The sequence below is a fragment of the Borostomias antarcticus genome (genome assembly GCF_949987555.1).
Source record: "Borostomias antarcticus genome assembly, chromosome: 2".
Lineage (NCBI taxonomy): Eukaryota > Metazoa > Chordata > Actinopteri > Stomiiformes > Stomiidae > Borostomias > Borostomias antarcticus.
In genome coordinates, this window is record NC_140235.1 from 15,507,246 (window position 1) to 15,521,419 (window position 14,174).

Genomic DNA, 14,174 nt, shown 5'->3' on the forward strand with positions numbered 1-14,174 from the left:
TCAGATGGTTACGGATGGCGGTCACGCCTCCGGTCCGCGACGGCGGGGGTACAGGTGCAGCGCGTCCACCTGTTGCGGTTCTGGTCGTAACATTACTCTCAGCCGCCTCCGATTCAGGTTAAGGTCTCAGGCCTGAATAATCCATCCCCGATTGTGTACAGCTGGCGGATGAAGCAGGGTTCTCCCACTCCATCATGCTGTCTGGGCGAGGCTCTTGTTGGGGTGGTGGTGTGTGTGTGTGTGGAGGGGGGGGTGAACCCCTCCAGAGAGCTCCACACATCAGAGAGCTGAGCGATGACTGCACACATGCATCAGTGCACCTGGTAATACCTGGCTCTAGAGATCAGGAGAAGTTAAATCTGACTGAGGGGCTGAAACAGCGACATTGGACAGGAAATATTCTGGCGCCTGCCCTGGTTAGCTAAAAAGGTTTGTTTTTGTGTTTTTGAATAGGGGCTGCTGGAAGGCTCGACGCGCCAGAGGGGTTTCTGAATATTCTGTAACGGGGTCTTGTTTTTTTGGCTGCCTCTCCCGGCTCTCTTAAGAGCTTTTTACAATGGCAGCTGCAGCTGTGAGATGAAGCCATACTTAAGTACACTGATTTGTCCAAGCACAAGTGTAAATGACCAGCAAACTGTAGTTCTGAGTAGCAACTTTTTAAGGTGTTTATGAGATAGAGAGGAGAGGAACTGATTCACTCTGCAACAACAAACTAAGCTGATGCAACGCTCAAATCATTCTGAGACACGCATACACACACACTATTCACTGTAAGCAGACAAGGGTGAGAAAGGAGGCAAAACACACAAAAACACAACCCTGAAAACCAGTGCTGATGTGGTCTCCACTGGCGGTTATTTGTTAGAGTTGTGTTTGCAGGAGAGATATGAACGATCTCGTTCCCCACATCCACTTCCGCACCGAGAACCCCCCCCCCCCCCCCCCCAACAACATTCAGATGTTATCAGTGGGCTTATCAAGATGAGCAAACCAATATATTCAGTTTAACACAGGTTTTCCAGCTTCCTGTGCAGTAGAGTATATCCCCTTGTCCTGCTGTTGACAAACTCCCTCAAAATGGCGGTTACAGAGAAAAACGCTGATTAGAGATTCAGGCAGGTGCAGATTACCTTCAATATTACAGAGCGCACAGCAGACCTGTGTCCTTCACGTGTGCCGTGTTGTTCAGCCTCAGCTCTGGTATTTAACCAGCATGTCCTTACTACGCACGGGCACACAGCCCATCTCATTCATTCCCAACAGGCTGGCCTGGTGCCCACAGCTAGCTGGACTACAGGACCATAATGTAATGGTCCTTATCTCTGGCAGAGAACCCCGGGAGCATTATGGAATCCAATGAATGCAGACGATATTCAATTAAATGTGATATTCTTTTTTTTAATTTTTTTTATTCGATCGATCACAGACTAAGATAATTTAGCGGCTTTTGATTGTGGTCCTCGGTATTGATCCTGTGCTGGCAGTTTGGACGGTGAGCCAATGGTCTCTGTGTTGAAGTGAGGGGCAGCCTGCTGGGAAGATGGATTTCCCACTGTGAATGCAGCAGTCTACACTATAGATAGATAGATAGATAGATAGATAGATAGATAGATAGATAGATAGATAGATAGATAGATAGATAGATAGATAGATAGATAGATAGATAGATAGATGGATACCTGCCTGCCTGTCTGTCTGTCTATCTATCTATCTATCTATCTATCTATCTATCTATCTATCTATCTATCTATCTATCTATCTATCTATCCCTATCCCAGAGTATACATGTACCAACATATTCTTTGCCTGAATATGATGTTTATCTTGTCATATGATAAACACCATATTCATGAAATATACAATATACAGGTGCATCTCAGAAAATTAGAATATTGTATATGTAGTCCATTATTTTCCATAATTTAATTAAAACAGTGAAACTTTCATGTATTCTAGATCCATTACACAAAGTAAAATATTTCAAGCCTTTTGATTGTACAGTATGTTCAGTGTGTTAATTTATACACTCAATACTTGGTGGGGCTCCTTTTGCACAAATAACTGCATCAATGTGGAGCGTGGCATGGAGGCAATCAGCCTTGAAATATTTTTCTACATGTGTAATGAATCTATAATATATGGAAGTTTCACTTTTTGAATTAAATTACGGAAAATAATGAGCTTTCCAGAATATTCTAATTTTCTAAGATGCACCTGTATTTGTGCTTTTTGCTTGTGATTTTCCTCTGTGTGTCAGTGGAACCAGTCTAACCAGTATGACCAGTCTAACCAGTAGGTCTAACAAGTCGGACCAGTCTAACCAGAAGGTCTAACAAGTATGACCAGTTTAACCAGTATGACCAGTTTAACCAGTATGACCAGTCTAACCAGTATGACCAGTCTAACCAGTAGGACCAGTCTAACCAGTAGGTCTAACCAGTAGGACCAGTCTAACCAGTAGGACCAGTCTAACCAGTATGACCAGTTTAACCAGTATGACCAGTCTAACCAATAGGACCAGTCTAACCAGTAGGTCTAACCAGTATGACCAGTTTAACCAGTGGGACCAGTCTAACCAGTAGGTCTAACCAGTATGACCAGTTTAACCAGTAGGACCAGTCTAACCAGTAGGTCTAACCAGTATGACCAGTTTAACCAGTAGGGCCAGACTAACCAGTAGGTCTAACCAGTATGACCAGTTTAACCAGTATGACCAGTTTAACCAGTAGGTCTAACCAGTATGACCAGTTTAACCAGTGGGACCAGTTTCACCAGTATGGCCAGTCTAACCAATAGGACCAGTTTAACCAGTATGACCAGTCTAACCAGTATGACCAGTCTAACCAGTAGGACCAGTCTAACCAGTAGGTCTAACCATTAGGACCAGTCTAACCAGTAGGACCAGTCTAACCAGTAGGTCTAACCAGTATGACCAGTTCAACCAGTAGGACCAGTCTAACCAGTAGGTCTAACCAGTATGACCAGTTTAACCAGTATGACCAGTTTAACCAGTATGACCAGTCTAGCCAGTATGACCAGTCTAACCAGTATGACCAGTTTAACCAGTAGGTCTAACCAGTATGACCAGTTTAACCAGTGGGACCAGTTTCACCAGTATGGCCAGTCTAACCAATAGGACCAGTCTAACCAGTATGACCAGTTTAACCAGTATGACCAGTCTAACCAGTATGACCAGTCTAACCAGTAGGTCTAACAAGTCTATATGATATGACCAGTGGGACCAGTTTCACCAGTATGGCCAGTCTAACCAATAGGACCAGTCTAACCAGTATGACCAGTTTAACCAGTATGACCAGTCTAACCAGTAGGACCAGTTTAACCAGTAGGTCTAACCAGTATGACCAGTTTAACCAGTAGGACCAGTCTAACCAGTAGGACCAGTTTAACCAGTATGACCAGTCTAACCAGTAGGTATAAGCAGTAGGACCAGTCTAACCAGTGGGACCAGTCTAACCAGTATGACCAGTCTAACCAGTAGGACCAGTCTAACCAGTAGGTCTAACCAGTATGACCAGTCTAACCAGTAGGACCAGTCTAACCAGTAGGACCAGTCTAACCAGTAGGTCTAACCAGTATGACCAGTCTAACCAGTAGGACCAGTCTAACCAGTATGACCAGTCTAACCAGTAGGACCAGTCTAACCAGTAGGTCTAACCAGTAGGACCAGTCTAACCAGTAGGACCAGTCTGCGCTGGTTGAGGTCATGTTTCTGTTGTGTCATCATCCTCAGATCACAGAGCTCCACAACATCAAGAACATCACCAGGATGAGAGAGACCAAGAAGCACGCGCTGGCCATCATCTTCTACGACGACACGTCCAAGACATTTTCCTGTGAGTCAGGTAAGCAATGTCTCCTGTTCAACATGGGCTCCCCCGGCCCCTAAGGCTCCACATTGGAGGGAGGGAGGGAGGGAGGGAGGGAGGGAGGGAGGGAGGGAGCAAGTTAGAGAAGAGGGTGGGGGGGGGGCTTGGGAAGACAGAGAGAGGGAGTGAGAGGGTGACTAAAGGAAAGGAAAAGGGAGGGCTAAGGAGTTTTAGAGAAAGAGATAGTGAGAAAGGAGTTTTAGAGAAAGAGAGGGAGAGTTTTAGAGAGAGAGAGTTTTAGAGATAGAGTTTAGAAAGAGAGTTTTAGAGAGAGTTTTAGAGAGAGAGTTTTAGAGAGATAGAGTTTGAGAGAGAGTTTTAGAGAGGGAGAGAGTTTTAGAGAGAGTTTTAGAGAGAGAGAGTTTTAGAGAGGGAGAGAGTTTGAGAGAGAGGGAGTTTTAGAGAGAGAGAAAGAAAGAAAGAAAGAGAGAGAGCATAATAAGAGGGAGAGAAGAGAGAGTTGAGCACTGGAGCATATCCAACTCCTGCTCATTTGGTGCTGTATTAAGAAGTGGACCGATATGCCTGGAAATATTGACGTTAATATTGCAGGTACTTAGGTACAGGTTTGCCATGTGATTCAAGCCAATTATACACAGTAACAACAGTGACCGTCTCTGAATGCGAGGCAGAGAGCCAAGCCACCTGTGGCCGTCCCCCTCTGCGCATGGTTGAATGGGATGCAATGCCCTCGTGGGATCCTGTGGGAGGGACTTACATGTAGTATCCTCAGTAAAATAATGTGCAGAACTCACTAATAGGAAGTAAAGAAACACAAGACACAGTGAACACTCTGCAATTCCTCCCTGGGCTTAAAGAGAGGGAAACAGAAGTAGTCGAGCAAAGACTGCACTTTGTACATCTAATATGAAGCGTTCTCAGGGGGATGGGAGACTCCTCTCTCTCTCTCTCTCTCTCTCTCTCTCTCTCTCTCTCTCTCTCTCTCTCTCTCTCTCTCTCTCTCTCTCTCTCTCTCTCTCTCTCTCTCTCTGTCGCACGCACGCACGCACACATACACACACAAACACACAGTCTTTGGCCTCGGTGGCATGCCCACTGCTGCCCCCCTCCCCCAGCCATATGGAGGTTTCCTCCAGCCTGTGCCCACCACATGTAGCAGGCTGACCTCCCAGGGTCCTTCCTCCGCTCTGTGATGCACAGCCACACTCCCTCCTCCCTCACTCCCTCACCCCCCTCTCTTTCTCTCTCATCTATCTTGAAATTCTCTCTCCCTCCATCCCTTCGCTAGATAACTCTATCTGCTCTCTACACTCCCCCCTCCCCCCTCTCTCGCTCCCTCAGTCGCCCTCCTCTCCCCCGTTTCGCCAGGCGCTGCCCCGTCCGCCGGCGGGGCCACCTCGCTGATGAAGTGTTTGTTTATCTGCTTTCCCACTCAGCAGCCCCGAAAGTGTGTGTGCGTGTGTGCATGTAAGAGACACTCGACGAGGAGGGTGTCTGAGTGAGGTAGCACGCCATCCCTGGCTCTGAGGACATGGCACACACACGCGCACATGGAAAATACATATAGAAGCAAAGTGTGTGTGCGTGTGTGTGTGCGTTTGAGTGTGTGCATGCACTGCCTCAGGCACAATGAGTAGCTTACTGCATTGTATGCAGCACGAACAAACCCTTCACCCTCGATTTCGATTTTTTTCTTCCTGTTTTGTACACAATAGGTCTGGGAGACAGAGGACCTCATTATATACTAGCCGTCTTAAAATAGAGGAACACACACACACCGTAGCGTCCCCTCACCTCCACATGTGTCTGAGTACACATCAGTGGGCACAGTGACATATCCCAGAATTCCATTGGGGGCAGGGGGTGAAGATAAACAAGTCTGCCACTCACCTCATTTCACACTCCAGTGGCTCTCAGCAGAGCTTGCACAAAGAGGAAGAAAGAGGAACTAAAGAGGAAGACATTGGGATCCACAAACAAATCCGAGAATGTAATTCATGGAATCATTAGTATCCACTAAGCAGTTAATTAAACAACTAAATCGTATTACATTAATTGTCCCCCTTTTAGGAAAAAACAACAACAAACAACTTTTAAAACTTGGTGCTACTGCAGTGTGGTTGATGGAGATTTTTTTTCACGCATTAAAGTTGGATTAGAAACTGTTACTGTCAATGTTCCACAAAGACAATAAATGTGTCTGATGCCTTCCCACAGGCTGGCAGAGCTAAACCCTGCTAATTGTTTGGTTCACACAGACTCCTCTGCAATTCAAAGTTCTCACCCCGAAAAAAAAACCTTGCCTGTCCTTCAGTTTGGATAATAGGCTATATTGATTGTCTCATTGGTTGATCTGCAGCCTCGAGCTTGTTGATAACATCAGCTGTAGACTGTGTTTATCGTACCATTGCTTCTGCACTGCATGGGGTGGAGAGCACAGAAAAGAGAGAGGGGAGGAGAAAGAGGAGAGGGGAGAGAGAGGAAATGGCAGAGAGGAGAGGGAGGAGAGGTGAGGGGGTAGGGGGTAGAGGGTAGAGAGAGGAGGGAGGAGAGGTGAAGGGGTAGAGAGGAGAAGGAGGAGAGATGAGGGGGTAGAGAGGAGAGAGAGGGAGGAGAGGTGAGGGGGTAGAGGGGAGAGAGAGGAGGGAGGAGAGGTGAGGGGGTAGAGAGGAGAGAGAGGAGGGAGGAGAGGTGAGGGGGTAGAGGGTAGAGAGAGGAGGGAGGAGAGGTGAGGGGGTAGAGGGTAGCGAGAGGAGGGAGGAGAGGTGAGGGGGTAGAGAGGAGAGAGGAGGGAGGAGAGGTGAGGGGTTAGAGGGGAGAGAGAGGAGGGAGGAGAGGTGAGGGGGTAGAGGAGAGAGAGGAGGGAGGTGAGGTGAGGGGTTAGAGAGGAGAGGAGGGAGGAGAGGTGAGGGGGTAGAGAGGAGAGGAGGGAGGAGAGGTGAGGGGGTAGAGGGGAGAGAGAGGAGGGAGGAGAGGTGAGGGGGTAGAGAGGAGAGAGAGGAGGGAGGAGAGGTGAGGGGGTAGAGGGTAGAGAGAGGAGGGAGGAGAGGGGGTAGAGGGTAGCGAGAGGAGGGAGGAGAGGATAGGGGGTAGAGAGGAGAGAGAGGAGGGAGGAGAGGTGAGGGGTTAGAGGGGAGAGAGAGGAGGGAGGAGAGGTGAGGGGGTAGAGGAGAGAGAGGAGGGAGGAGAGGTGAGGGGGTAGAGAGGAGAGAGAGGAGGGAGGAGAGGTGAGGGGGTAGAGGGTAGAGAGAGGAGGGAGGAGAGGTGAGGGGGTAGAGGGTAGCGAGAGGAGGGAGGAGAGGTGAGGGGGTAGAGGGTAGAGAGAGGAGGGAGGAGGGGTGAGGGGGTAGAGAGGAGAGGAGGGAGGAGAGGTGAGGGGGTAGAGGGTAGAGGAGGGAGGAGGGAGGAGGGAGGAGAGGTGAGGGGGTAGAGGGTAGAGAGAGGAGGAGAGGTGAGGGGGTAGAGGGTAGAGAGAGGAGGGAGGAGAGGTGAGGGGGTAGAGGGTAGAGAGAGGAGGGAGGAGAGGAGGGAGGAGAGGTGAGGGGGTAGAGGAGGGAGGAGAGGTGAGGGGGGAGGGAGGAGGGAGGAGAGGTGAGGGGGTAGAGAGGAGAGAGAGGAGGGAGGAGAGGTGAGGGGGTAGAGAGGAGAGAGAGGAGGGAGGAGAGGTGAGGGGGTACAGAGGAGAGAGAGGAGGGAGGAGAGGTGAGGGGGTAGAGAGGAGAGAGGAGGGAGGAGAGGAGAGAGAGGAGGGAGGAGAGGTGAGGGGGTAGAGGGGAGAGAGGAGGGAGGAGAGGTGAGGGGTAGAGAGGAGAGGAGAGGAGGGAGGAGAGGTGAGGGGGTAGAGAGGAGAGGAGAGGAGGGAGGAGAGGTGAGGGGGTAGAGGGGAGAGAGAGGAGGGAGGAGAGGTGAGGGGGTAGAGAGGAGAGAGAGGAGGGAGGAGAGGTGAGGGGGTAGAGAGGAGAGAGAGGAGGGAGGAGAGGTGAGGGGTTAGAGGGGAGAGAGAGGAGGGAGGAGAGGTGAGGGGGTAGAGGAGAGAGAGGAGGGAGGTGAGGTGAGGGGTTAGAGAGGAGAGGAGGGAGGAGAGGTGAGGGGGTAGAGGAGAGAGGAGAGAGAGCCGAGAGGAAAGAGGAGAGGAAATAGCAGAGATTAGAGATAGGTGAGAGAGAGAGAGCAGAGAGGGGAGATTGTGTGAGAGAGCAGGGGGAAAGAGAAAAGAGCAGAGAAGAGAGAGAGGAGGAAGAGGAGAGAGCAGAGGAGAGAGAGAGGAGGAAGAGGAGAGAGCAGAGAGGAGAGGAGAGGAAACTCAGCATTCATCTGCCGTTTTGTTTTCATGAACTGCGTGCCTCTGTTCATCTGCCCCGAATCATCACATTGACTTTCCCTCCCAGTTACGGTTTACCTGTACTCATGTCCTCTGCACTCTATTCCACCACCCTCTGTGACTAGTGTGAGAAATTGTGTGTGTGTGTGTCTGTGTGTTTGAGTGCTAGTCTGTTATTCCTGCCTTTTTTCTACTGGCCAGAGTGGTGTGTGGTCTCCATAATTTACTTGCCAAACACTAGATTTAGCTGCATTTTGTGACTGGCTACTGTTCATTTTGGACCCTTCTGAGAAGTACTGTATGTTCTCTATCCCCCATAGCCTACTGCATGTTTAATAATGACTATCCCCCTCACAAGCCAAACTGAAGTGACTAGAAAACTGACTGTTTTGTTATTCCACAAACTGGAATGGATGGAAGACAGTCAATAATGAACCACGGATTGTGTTTATATGATAAGCTGACATTTCTTAGGGATGTTCTGAGGAGCATCTTACAGGCTTCAAGTACACCGTGTTGTTTCTGTAGGAAATTCCTAATGGATCCAGTAGGCAGCCTATTGTTAGCCAGAGCTTGATAACTTGAGTGCTAGAAGCATTCGGGAAGTCGAGAGCTTTGTCCCAGTCTAAATCTCGTGTTTCTGCGACCCTCCTAACTCAAGATATGTCTGTTTAGGCGTTTAAGTCATGGGAGGAAAACTTTGGCTTTCACCGCTACCACGAACGACACCGCATGAGTGTGTAACTAGCAAATCGTCTGAATGGAAAAAGGTCACAAACAGAACAATTATGTGCTCCCAATTATATTTCAAGGACACACAGATTACATGTTTACAGCATAAATCAATGGGAAACAAAAAATGAGTACCTACAACACAAAAGCTGACAGGTCTTAGTGTTTTCTTGTCGAGAGCTGGAGGCGGCACGAAATTCAAACGTTTTTTAGCTTGTCTTCCTAATTGCATAGTAACTGCGGCTGTGCTCAGTGGCCAATCAATCAATTGGGCCAGATGTAGTCCTTGTCGGGGGTTGGGTGGGGTTGCCAACAGTGACGTCTGATTGGTGGAGCTTGTGCTGTAGGATTGTGGATAGTGTATTTTTTTCCCATGAGAGCAATCGTTTGAGGGGGACGGGATGAGGACATAATTTAATACTGTCAAATTGTATTTGAGATACTGTATAATTCTGAAAAATGTCACACTACATCTACCATGTCAGTGAAATGTCATTCATGAACATTGGAGATTTTGAGGTGAATATGAGAGCATGGCTTCAGATAGCTCTAAAAAATATATTCAAAAAAATAAAAAAGGATATATGTCACAGCTTATTTATACCATAGGATCCTTGATACACATTTTAGTAGGCTATTGTACATACTGTGATGGGAATTACTTGTGGGACTCTGGACTGAGCATAGATTCACTGACAATTGATTGGATTGAAAACAGGTGGGATTGATTAGCAAACAAGACTGGTCAGATGGAGATGAACAGTAACGGTACCTGCTACAAATTAGGAACAGGCTGGCCTAATCTAGCTTGAAGCTGTACTAAGTATTTCTTAACTACAAGAGGGTGACCAACTAACATTTTAAAATACAACAAAGTAAAACTATACTGGGATACTCCAAGGACAAACTGTGCATGATAGCCAACAGCTAAGCTGAATGAAACTATGGGGAAGTGTGCATGAGGTAGGAGGAGGAAGATGAGACAAATGACAAATCCAATAGTCTTGTCAGCAGAACTGCTTGGACCATAATTTAAAACTTAAAAATCATGTCACAGCACAATGAGTATGCATTCATATTTTTAATCTCCATCACCCTGGGCATGAAGTCACAAAGTTACACCAAGTCTAACAAGTTTCCACAAAATGTTAAAGGCACGAACAAGGGGTAAAATACTAAACCAAAGACTAAACAATAAAACCAAGGTACACACTCAACAAGTGGAGAACAAAAGGCAAAGCTTGCAAACTTACAAAATGGCACAGGAAACACCAGGCACAGCTACAGCAAATAATGAATAGACAAAGAACTGGAATGGGGGAGTGTCACGTGCACCACCCTAGCCTGGCTCATACACAAACTATAGCTAGCTGTGGAGCAGTGACTTAAGCTTACCCAACCCCCTGGCGTGGAAGTGGAGTTACCTGACCGTAGTGAGTGTAGCTGGCCCTGGCTCCTAAGGGGCGTGGGCGCAGGCACTCACCTAGGGATCCGGCGAGTGCGGGTCGACCAGTCCAGCCTTCGTCCTCCGACTCGTTTCCTCGGCCAGCCCGGTCTTTCGTTTGTTCGTTCGTTCAATGATTACTTCCTCAATCATACAAGTGTCCAGGTGATACCCAATAAGTCGCCAAGAGCAGGTTAGGAACGGAAAAGGGTAGCGTCTTCCTGGCACCGCTGTCGACTTACCGTAGCCATGGTACCTTCTGTCGAGTGCACGCAGCCAGCCCCTGATAACGGAAGGCCAGGTCACGACCCCACATACACAGTATACTACCTGGCTCCTATCCACACACCCTGCTCCACTGAATCTAGCTATCTAAAATAATCGTACTCTAAACGATATCGTAAACCTAGCCTACCTAATATAACAAAGATATCGTTACATCCTTCCCTTCCTCGAAAGGACAAAAATTATTCAAATGTATCACCTGTCACATCTCATTTTCATAGTTTTTTGTCATGTTTTTGGTTATTTCCCATTTTATAACCTGGGAGAGAAGCTATACAATTCCCCCCCATGGCACACATGAGAAAAATTAAGAAAGAAAACTCCGCCCACTAGCTTAGAAGCCTAGAGGACCCTCTTCCCAAGGGGAAGGAAACCCTACCTAAGAGTAGTACAAACAGAAATCCTAATCTCAGACAACCAAGTCTCTCATGTAGGCTCCCCTACTGCCATGCGTGACAACGCATCGGCCAAGATGTTATTCTTACCGGCCACATGCCGCACACTCAGGCTGTAGGGCTGAAGAATGAAAGACCCCCTGAAAACTCGCTGGTTGAACGTCTTGAACTTGGACAAGAAAGCTAAAGGGTTGTGATCGGTATACACGATCACCTCCCTACCAGAGTGCGACACATATACTTTGAAATGCTGGACCGCTAAGACCAAACACAGAGCCTCTTTCTCGATGGTAGAATACGCCTTCTGATGAACATTGAGCTTCTTCGAGAAGTAATCCACAGGCCGGTCACACCCGTCTGCATCTGCCTGTAGTAGCACTGCCCCTACTCCAAGGTCACAGACATCCGCAGCCAACTTAAACGGCGCATCGAAATCCGGAGCCCTCAACACTGGTTCACATGCTAGGATGGCTTTCAACCCCCGGAAAGCACTCTCGCAGTCATCTGTTCATTCAAACTTCACTCCCTTCCTAAGCAGATTAGTGAGTGGTGCAGTCACTACAGCAAAGTTCGGTACAAAACGCCTATAGATGCCACCCATGCCCAAGACCCACATGACCTCCCGCCGGGTCTTGGGGGAAGGGAGACGCAAGATCGCCTCTACCTTTGCCCTGCGAGGCAATACCTTGCTCTGGCCCACCTGGTGCCCCAGGTAGGTCACCTGTCCGCTCCCAAACTTGCATTTCGGCAAGTTCACGACTAAACCGGCCTCCAGTAGCCTTTCGAAGAGCTGGCGCAGATGTGTGATATGCTCCTGCCGGAAGGTGGCAAGAAGGTGCCCTAGCTGCTCCTCCATTTCTCTGAGAGCTTGGGAGTTACCCAAGCGGAAGCCTATGGTCTCCACCTCTACACTACTCTCCTCTCCTGCAAGCGGACTCATCGCTACACAAGCCACAGGCCGCTCACTCGGATGTTTATGTGACATAGCCTGGTCTGTTTCCTGCCTTCCGGCGTGCTAATCACACAGTTATTATCTCCTACTGTCTTAATCACTGTGTAGGGACCACAGAATGAGGCACCCAAACTAGAGGTCTTCTGAGGCACCAAGGCTAAGACCTGATCTCCAACCTCAAGACGGCGCTCAACCGCTTTCTTGTCAAACTGTTTCTTGGTGCGGGCTTGTGCCTTGTGCAAATTATCCCGCACCACCTGACACGCTGACCACAGGCGGTCTTTAAACTCGGACACATATTGCAATACAGAGCCACCCAACTGGGGTTGAGCAGTTGTTCCTGGAATAACTTCAAATGGCCCCTAACCTCGTGACCAAAGACTTACTCGAACGGGGTGAAGCCCGTGGACTCACTCACCGCATCCCACATGGAAAACAGGAGAAAAGGAAGTGCTACGTCCCAGTCCCCAGGGAACTGGTTACTATAGGTTTTAATCATTGACTTAATAGTTTGAGGTGCACGCTCCAGAACTCCCAGAGACTGTGGGTGATACGCGGATGACACAGCCTGGGAAATTCCTAGTTCACTCATAACCTCCTGAAAGACACCTGAGATAAAATTAGACACCTGAGATAAAATTGGTACCCTGATCATGCTGTACCACATGTGGTAGACCGAACCTTGAGAAGAATCCGACCAGAGCCTCTATAATGGTCTTTGCTTTGATGTTTCTCACCGGCACCGCTTCAGGGAAACGTGTCGTCACATCCATGATAGTAAGTAAAAATTAATTCCCTTTTTTAGTTTTCAGCAGAGGCCCCACACAGTCAATCACCACTTTGGAGAAAGGTTCCTCAACCACTGGTATGGGCGCTAAGGGAGCTATGGGGACCTTTTGGTTGGGCTTACCCACCAGTTGGCAGGAGTGGCATGAACGGCAAAAGACAGCCACGTCCCTGTGCAACTTAGGCCAATAGAAGTATCTCAGTATCTTGGCCTGCATCTTGCGGACACCTAAATGACCTGCTAACGGCGTCTCGTGAGCCAGACACAGAACTTCATTACGATACCCCTGAAGCAACACTATCTGCCGGTGTACACTCCAATCATCACCAGCCGGACGGTCTACCGGTCTCCATTTCCTAATTTTCCCTCCATTTCCGCACACCATCTTGGAGATAGCTCAGGTTGCAGAGGGGTTCTATCTCCTCAACAGTAGCTGCAGTCTCCCTTAACATATTCAGGACGGGATCCTGTTTTTGGTCCCTAATTAGGGTGTCCTGACTATACTGGGACAGAGAGTCCATACCACACCATTGGGCGAACACTGTGTCTGCCAAATCAACTAAAAGAGGCATCGTCTCAACCTCAGTAACCCGCTCTCAGACTAGGAGTGGTGGCGATTCTGTTCCTACTAGTGAGGAGATACTCAGGAGGTCTCCTCACTAGTAGGAACAGAATCGCCACCACTCCTAGTCTGAGAGCAGGTTACTGCGCAAACAGGGAAGGCGGCGGGAAACTCTTGTTCCAGAATCCGAGTTTCTCTCATCTCACAGGGGGTCAGGGACAGCCTAGGAGTTACCACGACCTGCTGTCTCGCCAGATCGTTGCCCAACAGGAGAGTGACCCCTTTCACAGGTATAGCGGGCACTACTCCTACTTGAGCATATCCCTGAAAAATATTCGTCTTCATAAACACCCTGTGCAGGGGCACGGCACTATATGTCCCTCCAAAACCCTCAGTGGGGACGAACGTACCTAGGGCACTCGTCTTTGGCAGGTCGACCACACCCGCCACCAGAACTGACTGGCCAGAGGCTGTGTCTCTCAACACGGTGACAGAGGCCTCGGCTCCCCCTTCCTCCTACCTTTCAGTCTGACAAGAAACTATCAAACATGTCTAAGTCAGCTTTCCTCACAGTTGTTGTAGGCTCCTGAGCCGGAACCTCTCTCAAAACATTACAACAGAGAGTATTGTGACGCCCCAAAACGGTCAGTTTCTTCTCTTGGTGCCTCCCTCTTCTGCAGAGCGGGACATTGCGACTTAAGGTGACCTGGCTTTTTACAGTAGTGGCAGATAACATCTTGCCACGGAGACCCGTGGGGCCATCCACCATTTTGATGGGACACAGGTGGACGTCTCCCACCGCTACTCCTCTCTCTCTCAACCACCCCAGGGCGATACTCTGCATCCTC

General features: G+C 48.7%; 1 protein-coding gene across 1 annotated transcript in view; it reads left to right on the top strand.

Annotated features, from left to right (window-relative positions):
- dok6 (docking protein 6) overlaps positions 1–14,174 on the top strand; it is a gene marked incomplete at both ends in the record, with an annotated part of 70,469 nt that overhangs the window by 29,940 nt on the left and 26,355 nt on the right. The window contains one exon of the mRNA XM_084461483.1: positions 3,752–3,863. Coding sequence (XP_084317609.1) covers positions 3,752–3,863 — 112 coding nt within the window. The remainder of the gene's footprint in view (positions 1–3,751; positions 3,864–14,174) is intronic.